Here is a 27,017-nt window from a genome sequence, read left to right as displayed (position 1 = left end):
TATAAAAGAGATCTAAGGGGCAACTTTTTCACGCAGAGGGTGAAACGTGTATAGAATGAACTGCCAGAGGAAGTGGTGGAGGCGAGTACAATTGCAACATTAAAGGCATCTGGATGGGTATATGAATAGGAAAGGTTTGGAAGGATATGGGCCGAGTGCTGGCTGGTGGGACTAAATGGGGTTGGGATATCTGTTCAGTGTGGGATTTGGACCGAAGGGTCTGTTTCCATGCTGTACATTTCTAAGACTCTATAATTACAGAGGAGGAAGTGCTGGATGTCTTGAAATGGTTAAGAGTGGATAAATCCCCAGGACCTGACCAGGTGTACTCAAGAACTCTGTGTGAAGCTAGAGAAATGATTGCTGGGCCTCTTGCTGAGATATTTGTACCATTGATAGTCACAGGTGAGGTGCCGGAAGACTGGAGGTTGGCAAACGTGGTGCCACTGTTTAAGAAGGGCGGTAAAGACAAGCCAAGGAACTATAGATGGGTGACCCTCTCTATGACTATGACTAAATTGGCTTGGTAGTGGGGAGGGGGAATGGCAACTTTTCATAAGCAGTGGAGACGATTTAAAGTCTGATGTTCAGTTAGCGGCAGTCATAACATGGAAGCTGTGAACACTTTAGTTCAACCTGAACCAATGGCTGGCATGAAGGTTAGAATCAATTGCATAAAGGAGGTATCTATGGAAGGGATACAGATAACTTTGGGTTTCCCAATGCTGAGTAATCCAAGATGAATGCAATGTTACATCTTCCCACATAAAGTCTGTCAGCACAATGACAGTATAGAGGGTGTCAAAATGGATAATTAGAGTTGGATATCATGGGGATTTAAATATAACATACTGTACAGGAATATCTTAATTTAAATCCTTCAGGTTTAGCTGTCAATCAAATCAATGACACGTGCCCAATGACGACTCAACGCTGACGATTACGTGATGACGTGCAGTAGCAAGGTCACGCGTGGTGTGGTGGTGTTGGCGCATGCGTGTCGTTGGACGGTGTTTGTGTGGCCGAGGACCTGATCATGGCGAGTTCCGGGAGGAAGCGCATCCTGAAGGAGGAAGACATCTCCAAGGTGGAGTTCGAGACAAGTGAGGAGGTCGATGTCACTCCCACGTTCGACACCATGGGCTTGCGGGAGGACTTACTGCGGGGGATCTACGCGTACGGTGAGTGCGGCCTAGACTGGCAGGCAGCCTCACGGTGGCTTCTCGGTGGAGCGGCCCGCGATGCCATGATGCTGAGGTGATTGAAACCAGGGCCCCGGCAGGCTAGGAGTGCAGGGCCTCAGACTGTGGCCTTGATGGTGTGCAGCCTGTTCACACCTCTGGGCCAGAGCGCTTATATTATAGGCCCGGGCCGCAAACCCATCTCCTTCTCCTTGTCTGCGTGTATTGAGTGGACAGTGCTCTCGCTTCGGAGCCAGTGGCTCCAGCCCCACTCCCGGAATGAGGATCACAAAATCCAGGCTGAAGGTCTGGAGCAGTGTGGACTGGGTGCAGCATTGTTTAAAGGTATCATCACTTGTAAACCGATGGGAATATAAAAACCCTATGGGACTATCAGCTACGCTGTGACCCATAACTATATCAACCAACAGCATTTAAAAACTGGTTTAGTCGTTATCTCATTGTGTGGAACCTTGCTAGGTATGGACCTTTGGATGACATTTAAAAAGTACTCTGGCTGCAAAATAGACTTGGAAACGCTATGCTTATAAAAGACTAAATAACAAAGACAGTGACAGGCGCATTTGTGCTCCACAAGTAGCTGGCTTACCTTTACACTGAGGTTGATGCTTCAGTAGGACCCAAGTCACTTAAGGTGTTTTAGGATCAACTTAAAGCATGATCTGTCCCTTTGCCCACATTTTATTCATATGTTAATTTAAGATTTAAACTCAAATCTGACACACGTACCTGTTGCTGACTGTAAGTAATCATAGTCCCAGAGGACTGCAGGGCTGTGTTCTCTCATTAGAGAGAGATGACTATGGTAGTTTAACATGTGTGACCACCCCTCAGGTGAGAGGCACAGTTGAAAAGGTGGGACCTTCATGATAACCTCAGCTGGGACAGGAGTTGAACCTCTGCTGTGTATATCACTACATCACAAATTAGCCATCTAGCCAACAACCATAAAGTAATTCAATACTGTTGAAGTGTAACTACCTATCGTTATGTGGGACACATAGTTTTATAATTAAAATGCTCATAGTCATACAGCACAGAAACAGATCCTGTGGTCCATGTTGACTAGTAGGAAGGATGTTGTTATGTTGGAAAGGGTGCAGAAAAGATTTTAAGGATGTTACTACCACTGGAGGATCTGAGTTATAGGTAGAGACTGGAGAGGCTGGGACTTGTTTCTCTGGAGCGTAGCAAGTTATGGGGTGATGCATATCAAAGGTGTTTTCTGTAGGGTAGGGGAATGCAAAACTAGAGGACATAATTTTAAGGTGAGAGGAGAAAGATTTAAGAGGGACCTGAGGGATAACATTTTCAAAATGTGGTACTTACCTGTATACGGAATGAACTGCCAGAGGAAGTGGTAGAGTTATAACATTTAAAAGACATTTGAACAGGTAGATGAATAGGAAGGATTTAAAAGAATGTGGGCAAAACTGAAGTGGGATGGAAAGATTGTCTTTGGAAAAACTGTTGAGCAAGTTGAGTCTATATGCATTGGAGTTTAGAGGAATTAGAGATAATCTTATTGAAACCTAAAATTAGGAGAGGCCCTGACACAGCAGATATTGAGTGGAGGTTTGCCCTCACTGGGTGCTGAGTTTTGTAATAACAAGTATCTCATTTAAGGCAAAGATGAGGTGAAACTTTTCTTATTGAATGATAGGACAGGCTCCATAGGCTAAATGACTAACTGCTGTTGAATCCAGGAGCTCCATGTTTCTGGTTTTCTCTGGCAACAATGATATAAAATCATTCTGCTGTTCTGATAAACACTCAGTGACACTCCATATGCAGAAATGCACAGAAGATTATGACATGCTGCTTATATAATGTCTGGAATATCTAGCATAAAAATCAAGTGTGTGTGACCTTAATTTCTAAAGGCAATGCAAGTCTGACTGTACTGATGCTTTTCCTGACATGAGGCCATATCTCCATGATTCACTTTTCATACACTGGTTTTGTACCATGTGAACACTTACGGTAATAGTTCCTGAAGACTCTGGGTGGATATGGCTTTCTGCTGAGGGCTACACTCAGTCACTTTGCATTTTGCTGCCTGTCATGTCTCTTACCTTTAGAATCATCCTTAACTTGCCAGAAGATACATGTTAAGAGCTTCATAGAGAGCAGTAACATTTAATGAGAAATTTAAACACCTAATGATTTACTGTTAGAATTACACTGCAAGATAGAAGGCTTTTAAACAAAACAGACTTTGCTGTACATAATAAGACAAGGCAAGCACACTACCATAATACTAAAGTTTGTCAAGATGTGTAAACTCTTGCTTACACATCTTGACAAACTATAGTATTATGGTAGTATGCTTGTCTTGTCTTATTATGTACAGCAAAGTCTGTTTTGTTTAAAACAGTCTCCCTTTTTACTGCCTAATTCTGCAATCTTGAGGGTTCATTTACCTCTTCGGCTGGAACCAAAACAAGAATGCCAAAGCTGTCTAGAATTCTCTTTGACGTTTCCTTAGTTTGCTAGCTATTCTGCAATCTGCAATAAATATGGAACCTGCTGCCAGAGGAAGTGGCAGAGGGAGGTGCAATTACGACATTTAAAAGACATTAAGACAGGTACATGGATAGGAATAGTTTAGAGGAATATGGGCCCAATGCAGGCAAATGGACTAGTTCAGTTTAGGAAACCTTGTCGATATGGACAAGTTGGGCCTGCATCTGTGCTGGGAGACTCTAAATGAGGATCCTTCAGTTTGTTTGCGGCTGACTGTGCAACATTTCTACAAAACTTGTAACTGTTGACTTAAGTTCTGAAGAAGGGTCACTGAATCAAAATGTTAAATCTGTTTTCTCTCCACAGCCACTGCCAGACCACCTGATTTTCACCTGCAGTTTCTGTTTTTATAAATGCTGGCTTCTTAGCTCAGCCTTGAACTTTATTGTTTTATTATTTAGCCATTTCAAAATCAGGAACATCCAGGTTCTTTTTGTCTCTATCCTCTTTCTCTTTGGGCAAAAGCAGCTTAATTTCGTAAAGTCAGAAAGTGTTGGTAAAACTCAGCAGGTCTGGCAGCATCTGTGGAGAGAGAGAGAAACAGTTTAATATTTGGTGATGTGTAATGAGGTAGACTTGGTTAGGGAGCTTAAGGTGAAGAAACTGTAAGGGTACAGTGATAGAATTGTAGGAGAAGCTGAAATCAGTTGTAACAGACTTACGATTGAGTAAAGGTAAGTACAAAGAAGAGCTGGCCAGAGTTGATTGGAAGGGGAAATATCAGGGAGGGCAGTGGACCAGCAATGACAGGAGTTTCTGGGGCTAACTCAGGAGGCGCAACATAAATCTATCCCAAGGAAGAAGAAACACATTAAAGGGAAGGCTGAAGCAACCATGGCTGATAAGGGAAGTCAGGGACCGCATAAAAACAAATGAAAAAGCTCATAGTGTGATGAAGGTTAGTAGGAAGCCAGAGGATTAGGAATCTTCTAAGACAACTCGAAAAAGCAATAAGCTGTGGAAGAAAATAAAATGAGGGTAAACCAGCTAGTAATGTAGAAGATTGAAAGAGTTTTTAGATATACAAAGGTAAGAAGAGAGAAGCAAGAATTGACATTAAACTGCTGGAAAATGAGGCTGGAGAAGTAGTAATGGAAACAAAGAAATGGGGGAGGAACTGAATATGTATTTTGAATCGGTCTTCATGGTGGTAAACACCAGTAGCATACCAGAACTTAAGAGAATTAGGGGCAGAGGTGAGTGGCCATCACTATTGTGAAGGTGCTGGGGAAGCTGAAAGATGGATAAATCACCCTGACCAGATGAACTACACCCCAAAGTTCTGAACGAGATAGCTGAGGAAATAATGGAAGTATTGGTGTTGATCTTTAAGGAATTACTGGAGTCAGGGTGGGTCCCAGGCGACTGGAAAATGCCTATTGTGACATCCCCATTTAAGAATGGAGAGAGGCAAAAGACGGGAAATTGTAGGCTGGTTGCCTGATCTTGGTCATTGGTAAAATTTTGGAGTCTGTTATTAAGGATGAGACTGCATGGTACTCACAAGTATATAGTAAAACGTGGCTGACTCAGCCTGGCTTTGACAAGGGGAGGTCATTCCTGATAAATCTGTTAGAATTCTTTGAAAAAGTAATGGGTACTTTGGACAAAGGAAATCCAGTGAATATGATCTATTTGGATTTCCAGACGGTCTTTGGCAAGCTGTCACACAAGAGGCTGCTAAATAATACAAGAACCCATGGCGTTATGGACAGAGGCTTGGCTAACTCATAGAAGGCAGAGTTGGGGTGAACCATTCTTTTTCAGGACGGCAACTGATGATTAGTGGAGTTCCACAGGAATCAGTGTTGAGGCCTCAACTATTCATGTTCTACATTAACGAGCTGGACAAAGGAGCTGAGGGCATTGTGACTAAATTTGCTAATAACACAAAGATAGGCGGAGGGACAGGTATTGTTGAAGAAGCAAGAGGCTGCAGAAGGGCTTGGACAGGCTAGGAGAGTGAGCAAGAAGTGACAGATGGAATACGATGTTGGAAAGTGCACTTTATTCGTAAGTTGGAAGGTTATGCACTTTTGTAGGAAGAAGTGTAGATAGTTTTCTACGTGGAAAAGGCTTCGGACATCTGATGCACAAAGGGAGTCCTGGTTCAGGATTTTTTTTTAAGATTAACGTGCAGGTTCATTTGATGGGTAGGAAGGCAAATACAATGTTAATCTTCATTTTGAGAGGGCAGAGCAGAGATATACTTCTGATACCATATAAGGCTGTGGTCAAGGATGACTCTTTAGAACTGAGATGAGGAAGAACTCCTTCGGGCAGAGGATGGAGAATCTGTGAAACTCATTGCTGCAGAAGACAGTGGAGGCCTAGTCATTGAGTGTCTTTTAGGCAGTGATATGTGTAGGTTCTTGATTGCTAAGGAAATCGAAGGTTACAGGGAGAACGCGGGAGAATGACGTTGAGAAATGTACCAGCCAAGATCAAATGGCAGAGCAGTTTTGTTTGGCCAAATGGTCTAATTTGCTCCTTCGTTTTGTGGCCTTCACTTACAGTTGAAATAGCTTGGTGCTTTTTTTGTGGACTACACTGGCATTCAGGAACAAATAACAAGTTAATAGTTGAACAACAATTGAAACATTGAGATATGGTAACAAATAGACAGAAATTTGCTGACCTTGTTGATCATTGGGGATCTGGTTGCAGAGCAGATTGAAAATGTGGCATAGCTTGAAAGCATGTGCCGTTGCTTTAGACTATGCAGTGTGAAGATACTATTGTTAGTGTTTTAGGAATTTGAACTTGTGATGAATGAATGGCAACAAATGCTTCAAGGCAGGATCATGTGGGATTTAGGGGAACACTGCATCTGAAAGTACTTTTCTAGGTGTAGAGGTTAGTTTTAGGAGATACTGCTAGAGAAACCTTGTAGAATTCCTGTTATTTGTTGCAAATGGGTAACACTGAAGGATGAGGAATGATAAAAATTACTGTCTTAATAAATGTTGTTTTGTGATTTGTGTAGCAATTGTATTCCTCAAACTGCTTGTCATTAGTTACGATCTACAGTACTGTTGTCGACCGTGAATGCAACACCTGATTCTGATTTGAAAATCAGATATGCCCTGGAATTAAGTTTTCAACTTTTGTTGTGTGAACTTTAGCTTTTATTCAAACAATTTGTATGCTGATTCTTAATTTTTGTATGTGCTTTTAAAAAAGGAAAAAGTCCTTCAGTGGCCATAAATGACCATAAATTGTTACCTGGCCAATACATGGTGATGGTTGTCAAATATTGGCTGCCATTAGCGTGTAAATTAGCCTGTATTGGGCTATGCCTCTGCATGCGTGGGGACCATTTTGGTGTTCAAGATACAATTGCATTTTGATGTTCAAGATACTATACTGGTACTATTTAATAGCAATTATACCAGGATGCAAAATGAGGAGCTACACATGTGACCCTTTACTCTAGCTTTTTCCCACAGTCTAACTTATTACAGAATTTAAATTTAGAACTGATACATGGAACTGATACATATTTTACTTCCTGTAGGCTTTGAAAAACCATCAGCAATTCAGCAAAGAGCCATCAAGCAAATAATCAAAGGGAGAGACGTCATTGCTCAGTAAGTTTAGCGTTTTTAAGGTCTAGCATTGCATGTTTCATATTGTCATCTTAGGGGGCAGTCTTTTATGATCAGGAATTGCTTGCTTCTGCTCTGGTTCACTGGGTTCTTAAGTGGCTGAGAAATGCAAAGTGTGTTCTGTATACACTGTCATATATGAACAGGTGGTACTTGAAGATTTGGATTATGGGGTGTTGGTGCTCAATTCAATGTCTCAATTTTACCTCAGCATGTTCTTGATGAAATCTTTTGAGGTATTTGGTGCCTCCCTGAATGAACCTTCTTCACTTTGGTCAGTCATGAGCCAATGGCTCCCTTCAGTTGGCATGGATGTTTCACCTCTTGAATATCGCTGAAAGGTTTCCTGGGAATCTGAGTGTGGCCAGGTTCTGAGAAGAACAGTAGTTTTGAAAGTCTGGTGTTAAACAAGTGAACAATGTATCCTGCACAGCAGTGTTGTTTTTGAGTGATCACTGTTTCTATACTGAGCTTAGTTGGCTTGTTAATGGATTCTGCTATTGAATTGTCTATCTTAACACCAGAGTCTGAGCATCTTGAAGATAATGCTAGTGATACTTCTCCAACATTTTGCCCTTTTTAAAATTCATTTGTGGGACATGGGCATCCCTAACTGGCCAATACTTGAATTAGTTCTATTGTCACACACTCAAATGGATACGGTGAAAAGTTTATAAGTTTCCACTTACAGCGCCATCTTAGATATAAAAGTACCAAGGCACAATCCTTAGATACAGAATAGAAATGAAGAAAAAGTTACATTTCCGCTATATACAGTATGACCATAGGTCAGAAAGAAACAAGAAGCAAAGTTTGAAAAGACAAACATCACAGTCTATCCAAAGGCTGACTGCAGCAGACTACTGCTGTGCACCATGCTGGGACACTATCCCAGCTCCTGCACCAGGCTACTACCGTAGTACTCCCACAATAGGCTGCTACTCTCACCCTGATTTATTGCCCTTCCCTTGCTATAGTCCTGTGCTATAGTAAACCCACAATGCCATTAGGGAGGGAGTTGCAGGATTTTGACCCACTGCATGCTGTAGTTTGTCCAAATGTCCAAACCATTACAGAAGCACGGGGATCACTGCTGTTGGTAGACTATTAACCTAATCTCAAGTCAGAATTCCTGGCCCTAAATTTTTTTTCCCCTCTATCAGCTGAAAGCTGAATTGGCACATTGGAGGTGGTGATGAATATCATTAGTCTTTGTCTGCCTCTGTTGAGAGGAGGCTTCCAATGGTCCACCTTTCCAGGTGGTTGTCTTGATCTTAATGGATGGAGACAAGCATAATGTTTGTAAACGGTTTCATTGTGATTTACAATTTACTTTTTTACTCTAGATCCCAGTCTGGTACAGGGAAGACTGCAACATTCTGCGTGTCAGTATTACAGTGCTTGGACATTCAGGTAGAACTTACTAACAGATGAATCTGGTTATTTCCTCAGAAATTGACTTATATTCAAAACTTTCTGCTTTATTTCTTTGCTTATACCATTGTTTTCAGTACTGAAGAGAATGTTATATAAAGTTGTTTTAATCAGTTCTGAAGCCATGCAATGTTCAGCTGGCAATTCACAATAGAATGTCATAATCTTGTTTTTAATGGATTTTTTAAAATTTAGGTTCGTGAGACCCAAGCTTTAATATTGGCACCAACACGGGAACTTGCAGGGCAGATACAGAAGGTAAGAATTATACATGTTACAAGTCTGTCTTTATCATTAGAACTGGGTGACAAATGCTAGTTCACAACCTGCTGAAGAATCATTTTCAATTTGAGTTTGTAACTTTCATAAAAAGGGTCCTCCGTCTCCAAAACCTTTGTAAGTATACTGGATTGACCTATAATAAAGGTTAGGTTGATTTGTTAAGTAGTAATGAACCAGTGGCCCTAACTGTAAGTTGAATTGGAAGGTATGATTCCAGAATACCCCACAATAAAAATGGAATTTAACCTCCTGTTGTGCAAATCAGTGGTTCTGGCCTTTGCTATAGTTATGTCACAATATATCTTTTCTGAGATAAATACAAGACTACAGTTGTTGTGATATTAATTCAAGGGTACATTCCTGATTGTATTGTGATTTTCTTTTTTGTTCTACTAAGTTACAACTTCTCTCGTGGTGTATTGAAGAATGCATTGTGTAACTTGATAGATTACAGCTGAACTCCACTTGGGCAGAAATTGGATATTAAAATTGATGTTGGTCCTCCTGAGTGCTGCAAGAGTAACTTCTGATTGCAAATCAGTGGACCTTTCTGGGAAGTGCTCACATAAATGATAGAGTCCTACAGCACATTAAAAGGCCCTTTAGTCCATCAAGTCTGCACTGGTCAAAAGTATTCACTTAACTATGGTAATCCGATTTGAATCTTTGGTGAGAACTGATGGGATTTCCTGTTGCACCATGCATAAATTGAATCCTACATCCCAATAGTGTTGGGATGAAAAAGTGAAATGCAAGTGAAAATGTAGGATGTCTGTTTATAGTAATCCTACTTCTGATGTTTAACTGTACGTTATGTAGGTGGAAGCATTAGTCTAAATAAATTGTCTTTTTGACATTTATATACTGTTGTTATTGTACTATGTATTTCAGTGTGAAATCAAAGTATTCTGGTCTTTTGCAACATTTTGACTTTGAATATTATAAAAATTTATGTCATTATAATAAATTTCAGAATCTAAAGATATTGCAAAATGCTCCATGGCCAATTAATTAACTCTCTCTCCTTTAAATGTAGTTACTATTTTTAAGGAAGTGTGGTGGCCATTTCATGCATAGCAAAGTCCCACAGGCTACAGAGAGATAATTGACCCAATTTCTTTTCTGGAAGAATGAATGTAGGGTGGGATATAGGAAAAACTGTTGAGCATGTCTTTTCAATAGAGTCATAAGATCTTTTGCTTCTCATCCACCATATTGCAAGCTTTGTCATAGCAGACTTTACAGAAAGTTTGAAAGAGGAATCTAAAAATACAGGTGGGGGACATATCTGTATTATCTGCTAGTCCCACTGAATCTCCATATGCTAAGTTCCTAGCTTTAGAATTGAGTGCAATGTTTGGTGCCATTTTATTGTGGTGTCTGAGTATCTTGTGTCTACACATCAGGTCCTCCTTGCTCTTGGTGACTATATGAATGTACAATGCCATGCTTGTATTGGAGGTACCAATGTTGGAGAAGACATTCGGAAGTTGGACTATGGACAGCATGTAGTTGCTGGTACTCCAGGGCGTGTATTTGGTGAGAACTTGTTTTGCCCTTCTTTTAAAAAAAAAACACTGCTAAATGTTCAATTCTCTTGATCAAGATGGTCTAATAAAATGTTCATAAACAGGTAATACAATTTGAAAATTTTATAAATCATAGAGTAAAAGAGCTAATTAATTTTGTCACTTATGTTCATTCTATAAGTAAAAATGGAATTTTGTGATTATAGAATTGGATCATTCAGTCTGTCAAACTTATGCTGAATTACTGAGTCTTTTCAGATATTAATGGGAGCAGAGTTGAGTGTGGTGCTGGAAAAACTCAACAGGCCAGGTAGCATCCGAGGAGCAGGAAAATCAACATTTCGGACATTATGCCTGATGAAGGGCTTGTGCCCGAAAAGTTGATTCTCTTGCTCCTTGGATGCTGCCTGATCTGTGCTTTTCCAGTACCACACTCTCCAGCATCTGCAGTCCTCCCATTCTCCTAATTAATGGGCACAGACCAGCAAAATATTAACCAGTACACCAAGTAAACAGTCCTGATCTTATTCAGGTCTTATAGATCTGCAGATCACTGAATAAACAACCATAAGTCTATTTTTTTGTATCCACTAGAGAGTTAAATATCTCATCCAAAGATCACATCTTCAGAATTGGGTATTTTAGTATATATGGAAGTTTAATGTCAGTCTAAAGATTTGGTCTTGAATTTCTGGAGTGAAGCTTCAACAACCTCGTTATGTGTAAAGAACATCGCTAAGCTATGGCTAACAGTACCATTAGTCAAATGTAGCACATTGCTGAAAATGTGTTGCTGGTTAAAGCGCAGCAGGTCAGGCAACATCCAAGGAACAGGAAATTCGACGTTTCGGGCATAAGCCCTTCATCAGGAATGAGGAAAGTATGTCCAGCAGGCTAAGATAAAAGGTAGGGAGGATGGACTTGGGGGAGGGGCGATGGAGATGTGATAGGTGGAAGGAGGTCAAGGTGAGGGTGATAGGCCGGAGTGGGGTGGGGGCGGAGAGGTCAGGAAGAAAATTGCAGGTTAGGAAAGCGGTGCTGAGTTCGAGGGAATCGGCTGAGACAAGGTGGGGGGAGGGGAAATGAGGAAACTGGAGAAACCACTACTAAATGTAGCACATTACCTACATGTGGTGATTAATAGAACTTAATGATTTCATATTTATCAAACATGTCATATTGCATGTGTAGATCCGTCAGTATGGTCATTACATGAAAGCATTTTGTCAGCAGTATTAGCTGTCCCATTTAAATTTCATATCTACATGTTGAGGTTTGTGGTTTCTTATTATCACCCATTTATTTCAACGATTCCCAGGAAAAGGAAAAAATGCTCAATCCTTTGGGTATGAGGATTGGGATGTCATGTTGAGATTATACAGGACATTGGTGAGGCTTCTTCTGGCAGACTGTGTCCAATTCTGGTCGCTTAATTATAGGAAGGATATTAAGCTGGAGAAGATTCAGAAGAGATTTATCAGAATGTTGTCAGGTATGGAAGGTTTGAGTTATAAAGAAAGGCTGGGACTTTTTCCACTGGTTGCGAGGTGAGCTTATAGAAGTTTATAAAATCATGAAGGGTATGGATAAAGTTAATGGTAGTTGTCTTCCCTCTAAGATGGGGGATTTCAAGAAGAGGGAGCACATTTTTAAGGGGAGAGGAGAGAGATTTTAAAAAGGCACTAAGGGCAAATTTTGTTTTAGTGGTTCACATGTGGAATGAATTTCCTGAGCAAGTAGTTTAAAAGACATTTGGAGGGATATGAGCCAGGAACAGGCAGGTGGGAATAGTTTAGTTTGGCATTCTGTTCGGCATAGACTGATTTGACCAAAGGGTCTTCATGCTGTACCATTCTACAACGGATGTAAGTCCTCTCCAAGCAGTTGATCTTGCTAATTTATAGGTCAATAAATATTGTTCTCAACTGCCCCCATGTTTTCAGTAAGCAAATATCTGCCAAAATCTGAGTAACATGATGATTGTTGTGTGTCTTGTAATGGAACATTTCTGGACTCAACGTTAGCTGTTTTCTCTTCAGAGGTGCTGCCAGACCTGAGTTTCTCCAGCAATTTTTGTTTTTGTTTATTTCATATTTCTGGTATCCACAGTTCTTTGTTTTAATTTCCTATAATTTTATCCAGAGCATATACGCAAAACTTTTGATTGTTGTGTCTTCATTCATGATTTGCCAGTCCGTGGAAAGTGATCCTGACCATGGTTTGTGTTTTTACAGATATGATCCGAAGGCGAAGTTTGAGGACACGTGCCATCAAAATGTTGGTTCTTGATGAAGCAGATGAGATGCTGAACAAAGGTACCTGATCCTTAATTCTAGCATCAGTTGGAATAGCTTGGCTTGTAATTTCTTTTGAGTATAGAAGCCAAGATCTAACCAATGCATAAAGTATAAAGGGTTTCAGTTTGGTCAAAGAAGATAAAATACTTTCTCAGATGCAGCAAGTCCAAACAGCAGGCATGTCTTCATATTAGAACAACGTTATTAGGGAGCATGATCAGGATTCCCTTCACACACCGCATACTGGAAAGGTTTGATAGTTTTTGTTTTGTTTTCTGAGGAGTTAGGCTGGGTGCCAAGTAAAGTTCCCTCTAAGCTTTCACAGGAACTCAATGCATTTGTAGTAAAGAATATGACCCAACGAGCCTTCTCTGCCACTGCTTGGCATTTGAGTAATAATTGTGCCACACAAATGCCAAGACAATGACCAACTCCAAGAAGAGAAAATTTAAGCATCACCCCTTTTGAAATTCTTTGGTATTACTGTCACTGAATCCCCCACTATCAACATCGCTGGAGTTACCTTTGACTAGAAATTCAACTGAACTCTCCACCTAAAACACACTGGCTACAAGAGCAGGTTGGAGGGTAGGAATACGATGGTAAATAACTCACCACCTGTCTCCCCAAACCCTGTCCCATCATTTACAAGGTATAAGTCAGGAGTGAGATGCGATACTCCTCATGTGCCCAGATAGGTGCAGCTTGACACCATCCAGGACAAAGCAGTCTGCTTGATTGACATCACATCTACAAACGTGAACTCCCTTCTCCACTGATGTTCAGTAGCAGCAGTGTGTACTATGAACAAGATGCACTGCAGAAATCATAAAAGAACCTTTTGACCACTTAGATGTAAGAGGACAAGGGCAGCAAGTACATCTCTATGACTCTTAAGTACATGGGAATATGAGTACTTATCACCTGCAAGTTCCCCTCCAAGCCACTGTCATTCCTGACTTGGAAATGTGTTGCCATTTCTTCACTGTCACTGGAGCAAGATTCTGGAATTCCCTCCCTCATGGCATTGTGGGTCAACCACAGCAGGTGGAGTACAGTTCAAGAAGGCAACTCACCACCACCTTCTCTAGGGCAACTAGGGATGGGCAATAAATGCTGACCAGCCTGCAACGTTCATATTCCAAAAATGAATGAGAAGAGGTCAATATCATTGCTTTTTGGCTTCGATTTCACTTTCTGCTCCTTGGGTGCTGTCTGAACTGCTGTGCTTTTCCAGCACCACTCTAATCTAGAACCTGGTTTCCAGCATCTGCAGCCTTTGTTTTTACCTGGTTGATTTTAACCCAACTGCAAACCTTCTTGCAAGGATGCCTGCCTTGAAGAAGTTTTCCTCCTCTCTCTACAAGAATCTCAGGGAGTCCCTATCCCACTGCAACTCCCAGGTCATTTCCTCTGCCCTGAAACTCTTCAACAATGTCCTGACCTCATTTTCCCCTTCCCCCATCTCACCCCAGCTCCAAACTTCCAGCTCAACATTGTCCCCATGACTTGTTCTACCTGCCTATCTTCCTTTCCACCTATCCACTCCACCCTTCTCTCTGACCTATCACCTTCATCCCCACCCCCATTCACCCATTGTACCCTTTGCTACCTTCCCCCACCCTCCTCCCTGACCTATCGCCTCCATCCCCACCTATTGTACACTATGCTACTTTCTCCCCACCCCACCCTTCTCTCATTTATCTCTCCACTCTGCAGGCACTTTGCCTCTATTCCTGATGAAGGCTTTTGTCCGAAATATCGATTTTCCTGCTCCTCGGATGCTGCCTGAACTGCTGTGCTTTTCCAGCACCACTCTAATCTAGAATCTGGTTTCCAGCATCTGCAGTCTTTTTTTCTTCTTCGTTCTTTACTTCATGTCCATATTCCTTGATTCCCTTTGACCCCAAAAGTCCATCTAGCCCAGCCTTAAACTGTATTCTGTGATAGAAACAATGCAATCTCCCGGGGCCGAGAACACCAAATATTCATGACTCTTTGAGTGAAAGAAATTCTCCTTGTTTCAGTCTTAAATGATCAGTCCCTTTGTTTCCCATGTGTTTAATTCCCTGATCAACAGAAATCATCTCAACATCTGCCCAATCAAGCCCCTTCAGGTTTTTGCATGTATTAATGAGATCATCCCTCATTCTTTTAAACTTTAGAGATTATAGTTTTTTACAGCTTCTCATCAGAGAGCATCCCCTGCATCATGTAGACTAAACTGGTGAACCTTGTCTATACTACCTCCAATCCAAAGATATCTTTTTGCAAATGTCAAGACTAAACTATACATGGCACTTTAGATTTGGTTTCACCAAAACCCTGTGTAACTCCTGTACTCTAGTCCCCTAAGCATAAATACCAACATACTATTTACCTTCATAATTGCTTATGAACATGCTAACTTCCTGTGTACTTTACATGAGCATACCCAATTCTCTTTAAACATCAACCTTTATAGGTTTTGTGCTTCTTTGTAAAAGTCTGTATTTCTATTCTTATAAATAAAGTAAATAGATTCACGCTTTCCTTCATTGTAATTTGGTTGCCACTTATGTAACCTGTCTATATCTCTCTTTGCAGTCTTTGTTTTCTCTCCTTAACTTACGCTTAAAAGGTAGATGCATTTACTCTCTGCCCCTTCATTTAAGTCATTAATGTAGATTGTACAAGCTGAGGTCTCAGCCCTGCCCCTTGTGATGCTTCACAATCACTGCTTGCTGGTTTGAGAGTACCTCATTTATGTCCACACTCTCTTTCCTGTCTGTTATTGTGGTTGTGTGTATGTTCGCCGAGTTGGGAAGTTGATTTACAGGCATTTCGTCTTCACTGACATCTTCAATACTTTGGAGCCTCCTGTGAAGCACTGCTGTACTGTCTCTTCTGGAGATTATTTGGTTCAGTTTCTGCTGCTTCTGGTTGCTGGTTCCAGTTATTCGTTGTCGTGGCCAGTATATTGGGTCTCGGTCAGTGTGCTCACTGATGGAGTCCGTGGCTGAGTGCCATGCATCTAGAAATTCTCTGGCTGTCCTGTTTGCTTGTCCTATGATCATTTGTGTTCTTACAGTCAAATTTGTGGTTCTTGTCATCTGTGTGTATGGCTACCATGGACAGCTGGTTGTGGTGTTTAGTGGCTAGTTAGTGTTCGTGGATCCAGATTGCTAGTTGTCTACCTATTTGTCCTATCCAGCAATTCGTGCAGTCTCTGCATGGAATCCTGTAAATTAAGTTCGTCTTGCACATGATGAGTAAGGGTGAGTTGTTGTCTGAGCGTGGCTGTTGGTTTATGGGCTGTCATGGATCTGAGTGGTCAGAGAAGTCTGGCTGTCAGTTTCGAGTTTTTTGATGTTAAGGTGTCATGGCTAGTGAGTTAGGTCATGGCATGTCCTCATCACATTGTCTGTTAGGCATCTGCAGATGTAATTGTGAGATACCCGTTATTGGCAATACTCTGTAGAGGTGTTCTTCTTCTTCTTCTTCCCTTCATAGGTCAGGAGTGCTGCAGAATTTTGTAGCTTTTTTGAATAGAGTCCTAATGCAGCTTCTCTCGTGTATCTCTGTTTTTCATTCATTTCCTTATTTTTCTTTAGCCCATAGGCTATTGTCTATTTCTGGATTGAAACATGTATCTCCTGCTGCAGAGATATCCACAAGTATTTGGTCCGTGCCTCTGCCTTTTCTTCACTCATCTTTGCTTAGGAACTAATGTTTAATTTAGAAGCTCATCCTTTTCTTATACTTGTGTAAGCTTTTACAGTTTTTTTTATATTTCTGGGTAGTTTATTCTTTCATTCTAACTTTACCCTTTTTTATTAATTCTGTTGGTAACCCTTTGCTGATTTCTGAAACACTTGGCTCAGTGGTTAGCACTGCTGCCTCACAGCGGCAGGGACCCAGGTTTGATTCCATCGTTTGGCAACTGTCTGCGTGGAGTTTGCACATTCTCCCCATATCTGTGAGAGTTTCTTCCCACAGTCCAAAGATGTGCAGGTTAGGTAGATTGGCTGTGCTAAATTGCCCATTGTGTCTGGGGGTGGGTAGGTTGGGTGGATTGGCCATGGTCGAGGAAGGTGCAGGGTTACAGAGATTGGGTGGGATGAGGTTAGTCTGGGTGGGGAGCTCTTCAGAGAGTAGGTATGGATTTGTTGGTCGAATGGCCTGTTTCCATACTGTAGGTATTATATGCATTCTATTATATACTCTCAATTCTCTGACCTATTACTTTGTTTTTACAATATTACCAGCTGTTTTGACATAACTATTCTTAAATGAGTCACAGGTGGGTCAGTGGAGCTGAGTTTTTGATTTTTTAAAATTGAGTATACTTTTGTTGACATTGAATTTTTTTTAAAAAAATTGTTCTCTGCTATATGGGATTAGCTTTAAGATTGTTTGCATTTGGAGTATATCACTTTCTAACTTACCTTCAAATTCAATGGTATTATTAATCAACCAGGCCTCATTACACAATACTAGATCTGAAGTTGCTTTGTTCCTGGTTGGTTCTGAGAAACTGTCATTAAAACATTCTGCAACATTATTATCTAGAGTATTCTTGTCAGTAGGATTGTCCCAATCTATATGAAGATGAAAGTCTCCCACAATTATCTCATTGTTTTTGTGAATAATTTCTTGGTTAATACTGTCTAATGTTGCAACTACTGTTAGAAGGCCTATAGCCTGTTTCTTGTGTTTTCTTACTCTTACTGTTTCTGGTATGTACCTAAATTTATTCTACTTCATGGTCTTCTGAGACCTGAACCTCTGTATGTTATGCTTTACTATCTCTGCTATCCCTGTTATTTTGCCATTCTACACATCTCTCCAAACTTTGTGCACCTGGAATATTTATTTCCTACCTTTGATTACCTTAGTGCCATGCCTCTGTAATGATAGCTCAATGTTGATAATTTATCTCTGTTTTTGCCATTCATTTTTAACCTTTCATTTCCGTTTCCTGAAATGACCCCATTTGCTGATTTGTATTAAATCTCTTGCTCACTCTCCTTGTTTTTACCCACATCGCTATAGTTTTCCTTTCAACCACATCAGTTATACAGTTAGCCAGGATATTATGCCAGCATGGTTCGGTTGGAGCCCATCCCAAAAGAATAGCTCAATCTCCTATGACTATTAATGCCAGTTCCCATGAATCAAAATCTCTTCTTCCAACTCTACTCTGAAATATGTGTTTAACTCTGTAATCTGCTTGACCATTTTCCAATTAGCATATGTCTTAGGTAACAATGCAGAGATGCCACCTTTTGTTCTGCATTTTAACATGTATTTCATTGCCTCTGATCATCTTAACAGGACTTCATTCTTATTTTTATCTATGGTGGCTCCTAATGAACCACAGCAACTGTATCTTCCCCTTTCACATAAAATACTGCTCCAGTTAGGAAGCAATATTCTTAATGAGATAGGCGACACAACTATGAATCTATTCCCCTGACTATACTGCTCCCTCACTCCACATTGCTCGTAACTCCAGCCATTTGAATGACATCCTTCAGTGTGCTGCATGATTAATCTGCTGATCCTCATCCCCATAAGTAACAATTACCTTGTGCCTGTCTGACTCTAAGGTGCACACTCCTGTCTCTGTCCATTGGCTGACTAAGTTTCACCTAATCTAAGGGGTGTTACTGCCTTCTGGAACAAAGTATCCAGGTACTGTACCTCTTCCTCCAATGCCTGTAACTTAGGCCTCTAGTTCAATTCTGAACCAAAGTTGTGTAAGTGGAAACACTTACTGGATATGTTTTTCTGGAACGTCAGCGCATTTCACAAGTTTCCACAAACTGTAGTCAAAGTAAATGTATTTTATTAATGAATTAATTAATTGTTTTACAATGCTAAAGTTTTATGTCGAAAAATGCAGTTCCCTAGCTTGGATGATGATAAAGGTTAAAGATGATAGATAAATGACTGGAGGTTGATTTTTCAAAAAAAAAGATAGAGCTTCTCTTTTCCCTGCTATCCAGATTCTAATGTGAACTAAATTTGCACAATTACATGCTTCATCCATATCTTGGACACACTCCTGATTTTGTGGCCTTTTAATGATCATTTGTGGCCTGATGATTTGAATGCCTATTTTTTTAAACACTCTTTAGCATGGCTGCGCACATGTAATATGTCACACTCATGGTAACTTTGTGCGGCTTACAAGGAATAGTGGTATCGAGATATGTAGTGCAAAAATGGGTAGATGGAATTTAGGTGTTGAAATTCCATATCTAATTTTATGTGGAACTAGCTCAGTGGGTCAAATGGCCTGTTCCTATGTTCGTATCCCTTCGTTAACTTGTTATCCTTTTCTCTGCCATATTTTGCCCAAAGGATTGCAGTAAATAAGATGGTTATTCAATTTGCCTATGTATTAAACATATATCACATTATATAAGAACTAATGTTTGGTTCTTCCACTTATTCTGAATATTGTGTGTATATTTTGTGTACTAAGTTTTTTTTGATGCGCTTAAATTGTTTTAAGTAAATATTTTGAAATGTTTGTTTGTAAGATAAAATGTCCATTTGTTTATTTAATCCAGAATTTTATTTTGTGTTGAATTATACATGAAAGATGAGTTGATTTAAAGTATTATCTTAAAGCCACTCTGAGGTGTTTGTATAGTGTGTCTGGCAACAATTGTTAACTTTGTCTCTTGAATTTAGGTTTTAAGGAGCAGATCTATGATGTGTACAGGTATTTACCCCCAGCCACACAAGTAATTCTGATCAGTGCAACACTGCCTCATGAAATCCTGGAAATGACCAATAAGTTCATGACTGATCCGATCAGAATCCTTGTCAAACGGTATGTTGTTTGTTGTTTCTGTATTAATAAAGGCACCATTGAGTTTAACTTAGCTTTCTTTGTTCTTTTACTGAATTGAAATATACTGCTACAGTGTTCACTATGAGCTGCATAAATTAGGCCCATCTAGAAATTTCTGTTTACTATGCTACTATTTAATTTTTGCAAATTATTACATGGTTAATGTAACTCATTGCATACATTTCTTATTTTCTCATGGGGCTTTAAAAACCATTTTTGCCTTACAGCACCAAACAGAAATCCCTAATTGACATGGGAGGCAAGTCCTTTGATGTCAGCTTTAAATGTCCACGTCTGAATAGAAATTAAATATGTAAGCTTGAAGTACAGTCTGTATATTTCTGTATCCCGCTGCTTCTCCAGCTTCTAAACAGCTGTCTTGGAGACCAGCAGAGTCTTCCAGTGCACCAAGTGACAGCACTTCTCCTCAGTGCACTGATTCAGTACTCCACTGCTGTATGCTCAATAGTTTTTGAGCTGAAGTCCTGAAATGGGATTTTCTGCCAACTGAGCTAATGTTTTTACTTAACTTATGAATTGCTTGTCATTTATAAACATCCAATCAGGATGTTATTTGCATTCAACATTTTTTGGCTTCCAAATTTGTTTCCAGTGGCTCTTGTGTCTTTAGAATACAGAGTCTTGCATTAGTTATGTTCCAAGTTTGAGAAATTATACCTTACTAAATGTTAAAAATTGTTGTGTTGTCTCTGCTCTGGGCTTCAGAAATGGTTATGGCTACTTGTCAGTCCCACACAGCCTAGCAACAAGAAATGTTGGTTCTATCTTGGTCTGTGTAACTTAGTCATATGCCCACCTAGGCAGCAAGCCGCACCAAATTTGGTATAGTCGAGAATCAAGCTCCATTTTAAGTTCTGACAGATCTGTTTCTAGTTCACCCTTCATATGCAAATTTACAGTGATATGTTCAAAAGGCAGTTTTATGTTTTACATTAGCTTAGACTTGGGCTGAAAGAAGAATTAATGCCCTGCTTGGACACGGTTTACATTGGGACATAAAGAACTTGAGGACCAGTGATGGAACTGAAGCCAGTAAAGCACAGTCTTGCAGTTTCACTTTTTGTTCTTGTTTACAGTGATGAGTTGACCTTGGAAGGAATCAAACAGTTCTTTGTAGCAGTTGAAAGGGAGGAGTGGAAATTTGATACATTGTGTGACTTGTACGACACACTGACCATTACTCAAGCTGTTATATTCTGCAATACAAAACGGAAGGTACGGAAAACATTTCTTATCCACCCATCATCTTAACTTGTGTGGAAGGAACTACATTTAAATAGTTGGGAGTTTGAGCTAATAATCAATCCTCCTTTTGAAGAAACCGAACATTGAGCTACGTTCTAAATCTACTGATCTTGTTGTGCAAAACAGTATTGGCTCAATTAGTTAGTCTTTGATTACATTTTTTTAAAAAACAAATTCAAAATATAAACTATGCCAAATCAGTGTTTACCACGGAGGGGAAAAGACATGGACTTCTTGTGGATAACATAAAACTACCACACAACTATTAACCACAATGGATCATGTGATCAGACTGGGCAAGTCTGAGATGGAATAAAATAGAGCCTGGGGCCAACCATGTGAGTGTGTGGATCTATGTATAACAAGGAGTGGGTGTACGTGCTTCATTGTGAGTGCGAGACCGCATTAGCACAAACTTATTTTTCAGTATAATGGAGTGGTTGAGATTTTAACATAAAAGCATTGTTTGCTAAAGTATTAGATCAGGACTGAGGTGACTAGCTTTTATGTTTTCTTGAGGTAAGATTATCTGATTTGGGATGAAAATTAACAGCTATTTCCACACTGCATCAGAATTTCTTCCAGTTAGTAACAAGTTTGAGGACTCCTGAGTGTTTAATTAGTGATTGCAAATCCCTGAAAGCAAGTGCCAGCCTCTTTTGGTGACTAGTTTGCCACTTCGTCTATACAGTGCACATTCCATTGTAATGTGCAGTGCTGTTTGTGTGTCTCCACCTGTGCTTAAGGGGTTTATGTTAAGGCTGGTGGAGGTTGACTGCATAAAGATAATGGCCTGTCCTGCTTCTGTCTCGTGAGGAACACACTTGGTGTGGCGGTTTGCCATTTGACACATGGTGTTTGTCACAAGAAACTTGCAACTTACAACTTTTCCCATTCCTTGATCAAAAAGATTTTTGTTGAAAGAACTTGTTGAGGAAGGTTGATTCGATAAACCGTGGAGCTGGAAAGGCACAGCAGGTCAGGCAGCACCGGAGGAACAGGAAGGTCGACATTTCAGGTTGGGACCCTTCATCCGGACTGGCTGAGGAAGATTGCTTATGTGGGGTTCTGAGATGAAAGATAAGCAGGAGTTGTGTTGAATAAGTCATTTTGGAGTGATGAGGAAAGCACTCATGGTTTCAACCAGTTGTGTATTTTTGGCCAGCACATGTTCAGGGAGTGATGTTTGTTAAGATAGTAAGCTGGGGTAGGATGTTGAGCAGAGGGTTCCAGGTATGATGCATTTTGTTGCGTTAACTTGAATGTCAACAAGGTATGTGAGATGACCTTTGCCAAACATCTAATGTCTGTGGGTACACCTCAGAAGATTGAAGAGAATGAGATTGGACTAAATACTAGGATTGGATATTTAAACAGAGACGTGAACATTATGTAGAAAAGGATGAGAAAAGTAAGTTAATTCTGAATATGTTCAGTAAGTGCTTTTCCAATTTGAAAATAATGTGAAACAATAGGTGTCTTGGAATCACACCCATGTCACAAAGAAATGTGCTATACATATAACACTATAAGCTCACAGGTTACTAATAAGTAAGCTAAGATGAGAATGTCTTGAAAACAATCATGAAACATTTTATAGTTTATAGAAAATATGCATTGCAAGCAGGATGTGGTCCCGCCTTGGAAACGTAGTGAAAGTAGAAACCCATGGGATCCAAGGGAATTTGGATAATTGGATCCAGAATTGGTTGAGTGGCAAGAAGGAGAAGGTGATGGTCAAGGGGTGTTGTAACTGGAAGTGTCTCCTGTGGAACTCCACAGGGATCATTGCTGTTTGTGGTCTCTATGAATGATTTAAACTTTGATACAAAAATTGGTCTGGTGATAAATAGTGAGGAAGATAACCTTGGATTACAAGAGGTTTTAGATGGGCTGATCAGTGGAAAATGGAGTTCAGTCCAGATGAGGTGATGCATGTGGGCAGGATGACATACAATTAAAGGTAGGACTCTAGAAACCACCGAGGACTGTAGTGTCGTGGAGAACATGTTTCACTGGTACCTTAAGGTAGAAAGACAGGTGGATAAAGTGGTTAAGGAAGCATATGGGATACTTGCCTTTAATAGCAGCAGCTTATAGTTGAAGTGCAAGGAGATTATTCTGGATCTATATAAAATGTTGGTTAAGCCACAATTAAAGTATTTCAGTTTTGTAATCTACATTTATAGTAAGGATGTGATTGCCCTGGAGAGGGTCCAGGTAAATTTACTAGGATGTTTTCTGAGCTGGAGAGTTGTAGTGGTTTTATTTTGAGCAGAGAAGATGGTGGGGGGGGGGAAGAGAAGAGGTTTGATCGTGACTGAGAAGCATATAAAGTGTTGTCGTATTAATTTGGTAGACAGGAAGAAATGTTCCCCTTGGTGGTGTGATTAATGACGAAAGATATAGTTTTAAGCCAAAGGGCAGGTGGTTAAGAGGGCACATGATGATGAGAAAAGTTTTAACCAGGAGGGTGGTGGGAATATGGAACTGCAGCCTGTAAGGGTGGTAGACTCAGAAACCCTCAAAACATTTAAGTATTTAATTTGCACATTTTTGATGCAAAAACATACAACAGTATGGGCCAAGTGCTGGAAAATGGGATGTGAATAGTTTGGTGGCTGTTTTTGATTGGTACAGACTTGATGGGCTGAAAGGTTTTTTAAAATGCCGTAGGCTTGTCTAACTAAAGAGTGCAGTAAAGAAAATAGACAATAACATAACTGGAGTTAACTAAGTTGTAGGTTCCTTCAAAATTTTAATGACTTAATTCATAGAACAAGCTCTGGAGTTCGTAAGGCATTGCTTTGTCTGCCTCCAAGTGAAAAGTTCTGCTGTACCATTTAACAGAACTTTGTTAATTTCAGATTCTGAGCAACATATTTTTAATTAAAACGATCCATTATGGTGAAAAAAAATTGTCCTCAATGGGGAAGTTAACAGTAAATACCTTCCAATATTATTCTTCCATCTATAGGTGGACTGGCTCACTGAAAAAATGAGAGAGGCCAATTTCACAGTGTCATCAATGCATGGTGACATGCCACAAAAGGAGAGGGAGTCCATCATGAAGGAATTCCGTTCTGGGGCAAGGTGAGTCGTGGTTGAAACCGGATGTCTGTCTTATTATTATTTCTTCTACTACTGATCTAAAGATAAACTGTTCCTGCACTTGTTTTACAGTCGAGTGCTCATTTCAACAGATGTTTGGGCACGAGGATTGGATGTCCCTCAGGTCTCATTAATCATAAACTATGATTTACCAAATAACAGAGAGTTGTATATCCACAGGTAAGCTGTCATGTTTTAAATTTATAATATATGCACTCTGGAACCTCCGGAACTTTTTGATCTGATTTTCTTTTTGTGTGCTTCCTTATATTTTGGTTTCTGTCCGATTCCTCATTCCTCAGTAAAATGACAGATCTTAATTCCCTTTCTTCATTGCTACCAATGAAAATCAATGTATCCCCCATTCCACCCTGTTCTCTTGTGTAGTATGGAACTTAGGATTGAAGCCAAGTTATAGTAAATGGGAGAGTAAAATGATCTGCAAACATTTTCATTATTTGACAAAATAATTGCAAGAGGTGGCTAAACTATTTTAAATAGTATCTGGACACATTTTCAAATCCAGTCTTCATAATTGACAAGGGATATGGGCACAGATTTCTTTGTAGCTACAATTCCTATGTGGTGCAAAGGACTGCAGACCAGTTAAGACGATGGGGATGGGGGTGGAAGCAAGATGGAGCCAACTTCACATATCAGAGGGTGAGGACTGTGTTGTAAATTCTGAACCGAGTGAGTATCTCTTATAATTGGTTCAAGGTGATGTGGCAAATTATTTTGAATGCCATTGATTTGTTCCTCTGTTAATACTTGGAGCTGTTGAAGATGAGAGGATTCACCCCAGTAAATCCCTTTACAGTATTTTTGATATGCCCTTGTGTTATCAGGATTGGTCGATCGGGTCGATATGGCCGGAAAGGTGTGGCTATCAACTTCGTTAAGAATGATGACATTCGTATACTGCGAGATATTGAACAATACTATTCTACACAGATTGATGAAATGCCAATGAATGGTGAGCTCTGATTATAGTAAACTTTGGCTGGGTATTCAACAAACAGATAAGGCTGTGATAATCTACCATTATTTTTATCAGATAGGATGCAGTAGCAGTTTGTGAACATAATTTATTAATAGTTCAAGTTGTTTTGTTCTGGAGTCCACTGACACCAACACAAAAACTTAGAACCGTTAGCCTGAGCTACAGTCTTGCCATTTAAAATGTCCCTGTATAAAATGGACAGTTACTTATCAGCCCGAAAGTGGTAATTGATTGGTTATTCACATTAAATATTGTGGTTCTGCTATGCTTGGGGAACTTAAATAATTGAAGGCCATTCAGGTTCCTTCATTTCTCGTTATAGGAATTTTTGAAAGCATTAAGTGTGCACAGCAGATTGTATATCATGCATTTTATTAACATTTGTTTCAATTTCTTTTTAACCTAGTTGCTGACCTTATTTGAAGGAAGTGAAAGACCAGAGGACCTGGATGGGCAGCGGATTGCATTTCTTTAGTTCAAAACAAACACTTCACATTATATAAGGATAAGGACCTTGTTTGTGTATCTCCTAGCTTTGTCAATTTTGGATCTTTCTTTCATTGCCAAGTGGTTTTGTAAACCACTGTTATTAGTTTCTTTTGTTAAACAGGGGATTACTAGGTTTTTATTTGCAACTATTAAGTACAGAATTTTGAACTCATCTGTAATTTTAGTGAAATACTTTGTATGGATACCATTATCTTCATTAAAGTTTGATATTAATATCCTTTAAGTCTGTAGTCATACATATTTTAAGTTTTCAGAAATGAAGGCACCAAGTCTTGTGGTCTCAATTAGGAAGGTCTGTAGTTAGTTACTTGCCATTTGATAGGTGTTGATATAAGAGAAGAGGGCCAGTTCTATATGCAGTTTGTGTAGTGATCTTCATATCTTATTTATCCAATGTTTTTTCCTGAAAAAAACTTTGCAAAATACCTTTCTTGATTTGGGTGTTACTGATCAGGCCAACATTATTTCCTTTGGCTTTTCCCATTTTACTTGGGAATTGTCTCAATGCTGATTTGGCTAAAAATGGAGAACACTGACTAATCATCCATTTCTTCTTTCGAAGAATTAATATTTTTAAAAGAAAATATTACAACCACAGCATTCCATTTGGTCTTTGGATTTCCAGTAATAAAGTAAACAGGAATGTTCATCACTCACCTCAACATATTACCTTTCTGCACAACAGGTGACCATACCATTTCAATCTTTTCTCACCTCTATTCAGAGTTCCCTCAATCTTGACTACTCTCCCTTCAGATACCTGTTGCTTTCTTGATATTGTATACATTTTAAAGCCAACATGATTGCTCTGCTGCTGAGTATTTAATACAATTGAGTGGCATGCCAAGACATTTCAGATGAAGTGACTCCATTGATGTCAGACTGAAGTCACATACAAGCATAGATCAGGTGGTGGAGGGTTGTTTTTCAGACTGGAGGCCTGTGACCAGTGGAGTGCCCCACGGATCGGTATTGGGTTCACTACTCCTCATCATTTATATAAATGATTTGGATGTGAACGTAAGTTATAGTTGGTAAGCTTGCAGATGACACTAAAATTGGAGGTGTAGTGGACAGCAAAGCAGGATACTCAGATTACAATGGGATCTTGTTCAGGTGGGCCAATGGGCTGAGAAGTGGCAGATGGAGTTTAATTTAGATAAATGTGAGGTACTACATTTTGAGAAAGCAGATCTTAGTAGGACTTAAACACTTTATTCAGCAATATTCCCATTAAGAGACCTTGGAGTGTACATTCATAACTCCTCAAAGGAGTCACAGTTAGATAGGATAGTGAAGATGGCATTTGGTATGCTTTCCCATTGGTCAGAGTATGGAGTACAGGTGTTGGGAGGTCATGTGGTCATGTTAGGCCACTGGAATATTGTGTGCAATCCTGGTC

At 39.8% G+C, this 27,017-nt stretch overlaps 1 protein-coding gene across 1 annotated transcript; it reads left to right on the top strand.

Annotated features, from left to right (window-relative positions):
- Positions 1-974: 974 nt before the first annotated feature.
- eif4a3 (eukaryotic translation initiation factor 4A3) lies at positions 975-25,838 on the top strand. The gene is made up of 12 exons (XM_060831041.1): positions 975-1,181; positions 7,246-7,318; positions 8,683-8,749; positions 8,966-9,028; positions 10,459-10,591; positions 12,816-12,896; positions 19,563-19,704; positions 20,823-20,961; positions 23,969-24,084; positions 24,175-24,282; positions 24,951-25,078; positions 25,512-25,838. Exons 1-12 carry the CDS (start codon positions 1,037-1,039, stop codon positions 25,526-25,528), a joined length of 1,212 nt encoding a protein of 403 aa, XP_060687024.1. The 5' UTR covers positions 975-1,036; the 3' UTR covers positions 25,529-25,838.
- The last annotated feature ends 1,179 nt before the right edge of the window (positions 25,839-27,017 follow it).

Source organism: Hemiscyllium ocellatum, chromosome 10 (assembly GCF_020745735.1).
Source record: "Hemiscyllium ocellatum isolate sHemOce1 chromosome 10, sHemOce1.pat.X.cur, whole genome shotgun sequence".
Classification (NCBI taxonomy): Eukaryota; Metazoa; Chordata; class Chondrichthyes; order Orectolobiformes; family Hemiscylliidae; genus Hemiscyllium; species Hemiscyllium ocellatum.
The sequence above is the reverse complement of the archived record's forward strand: the minus strand, read 5'-3'. Positions and strand labels throughout refer to the sequence as shown.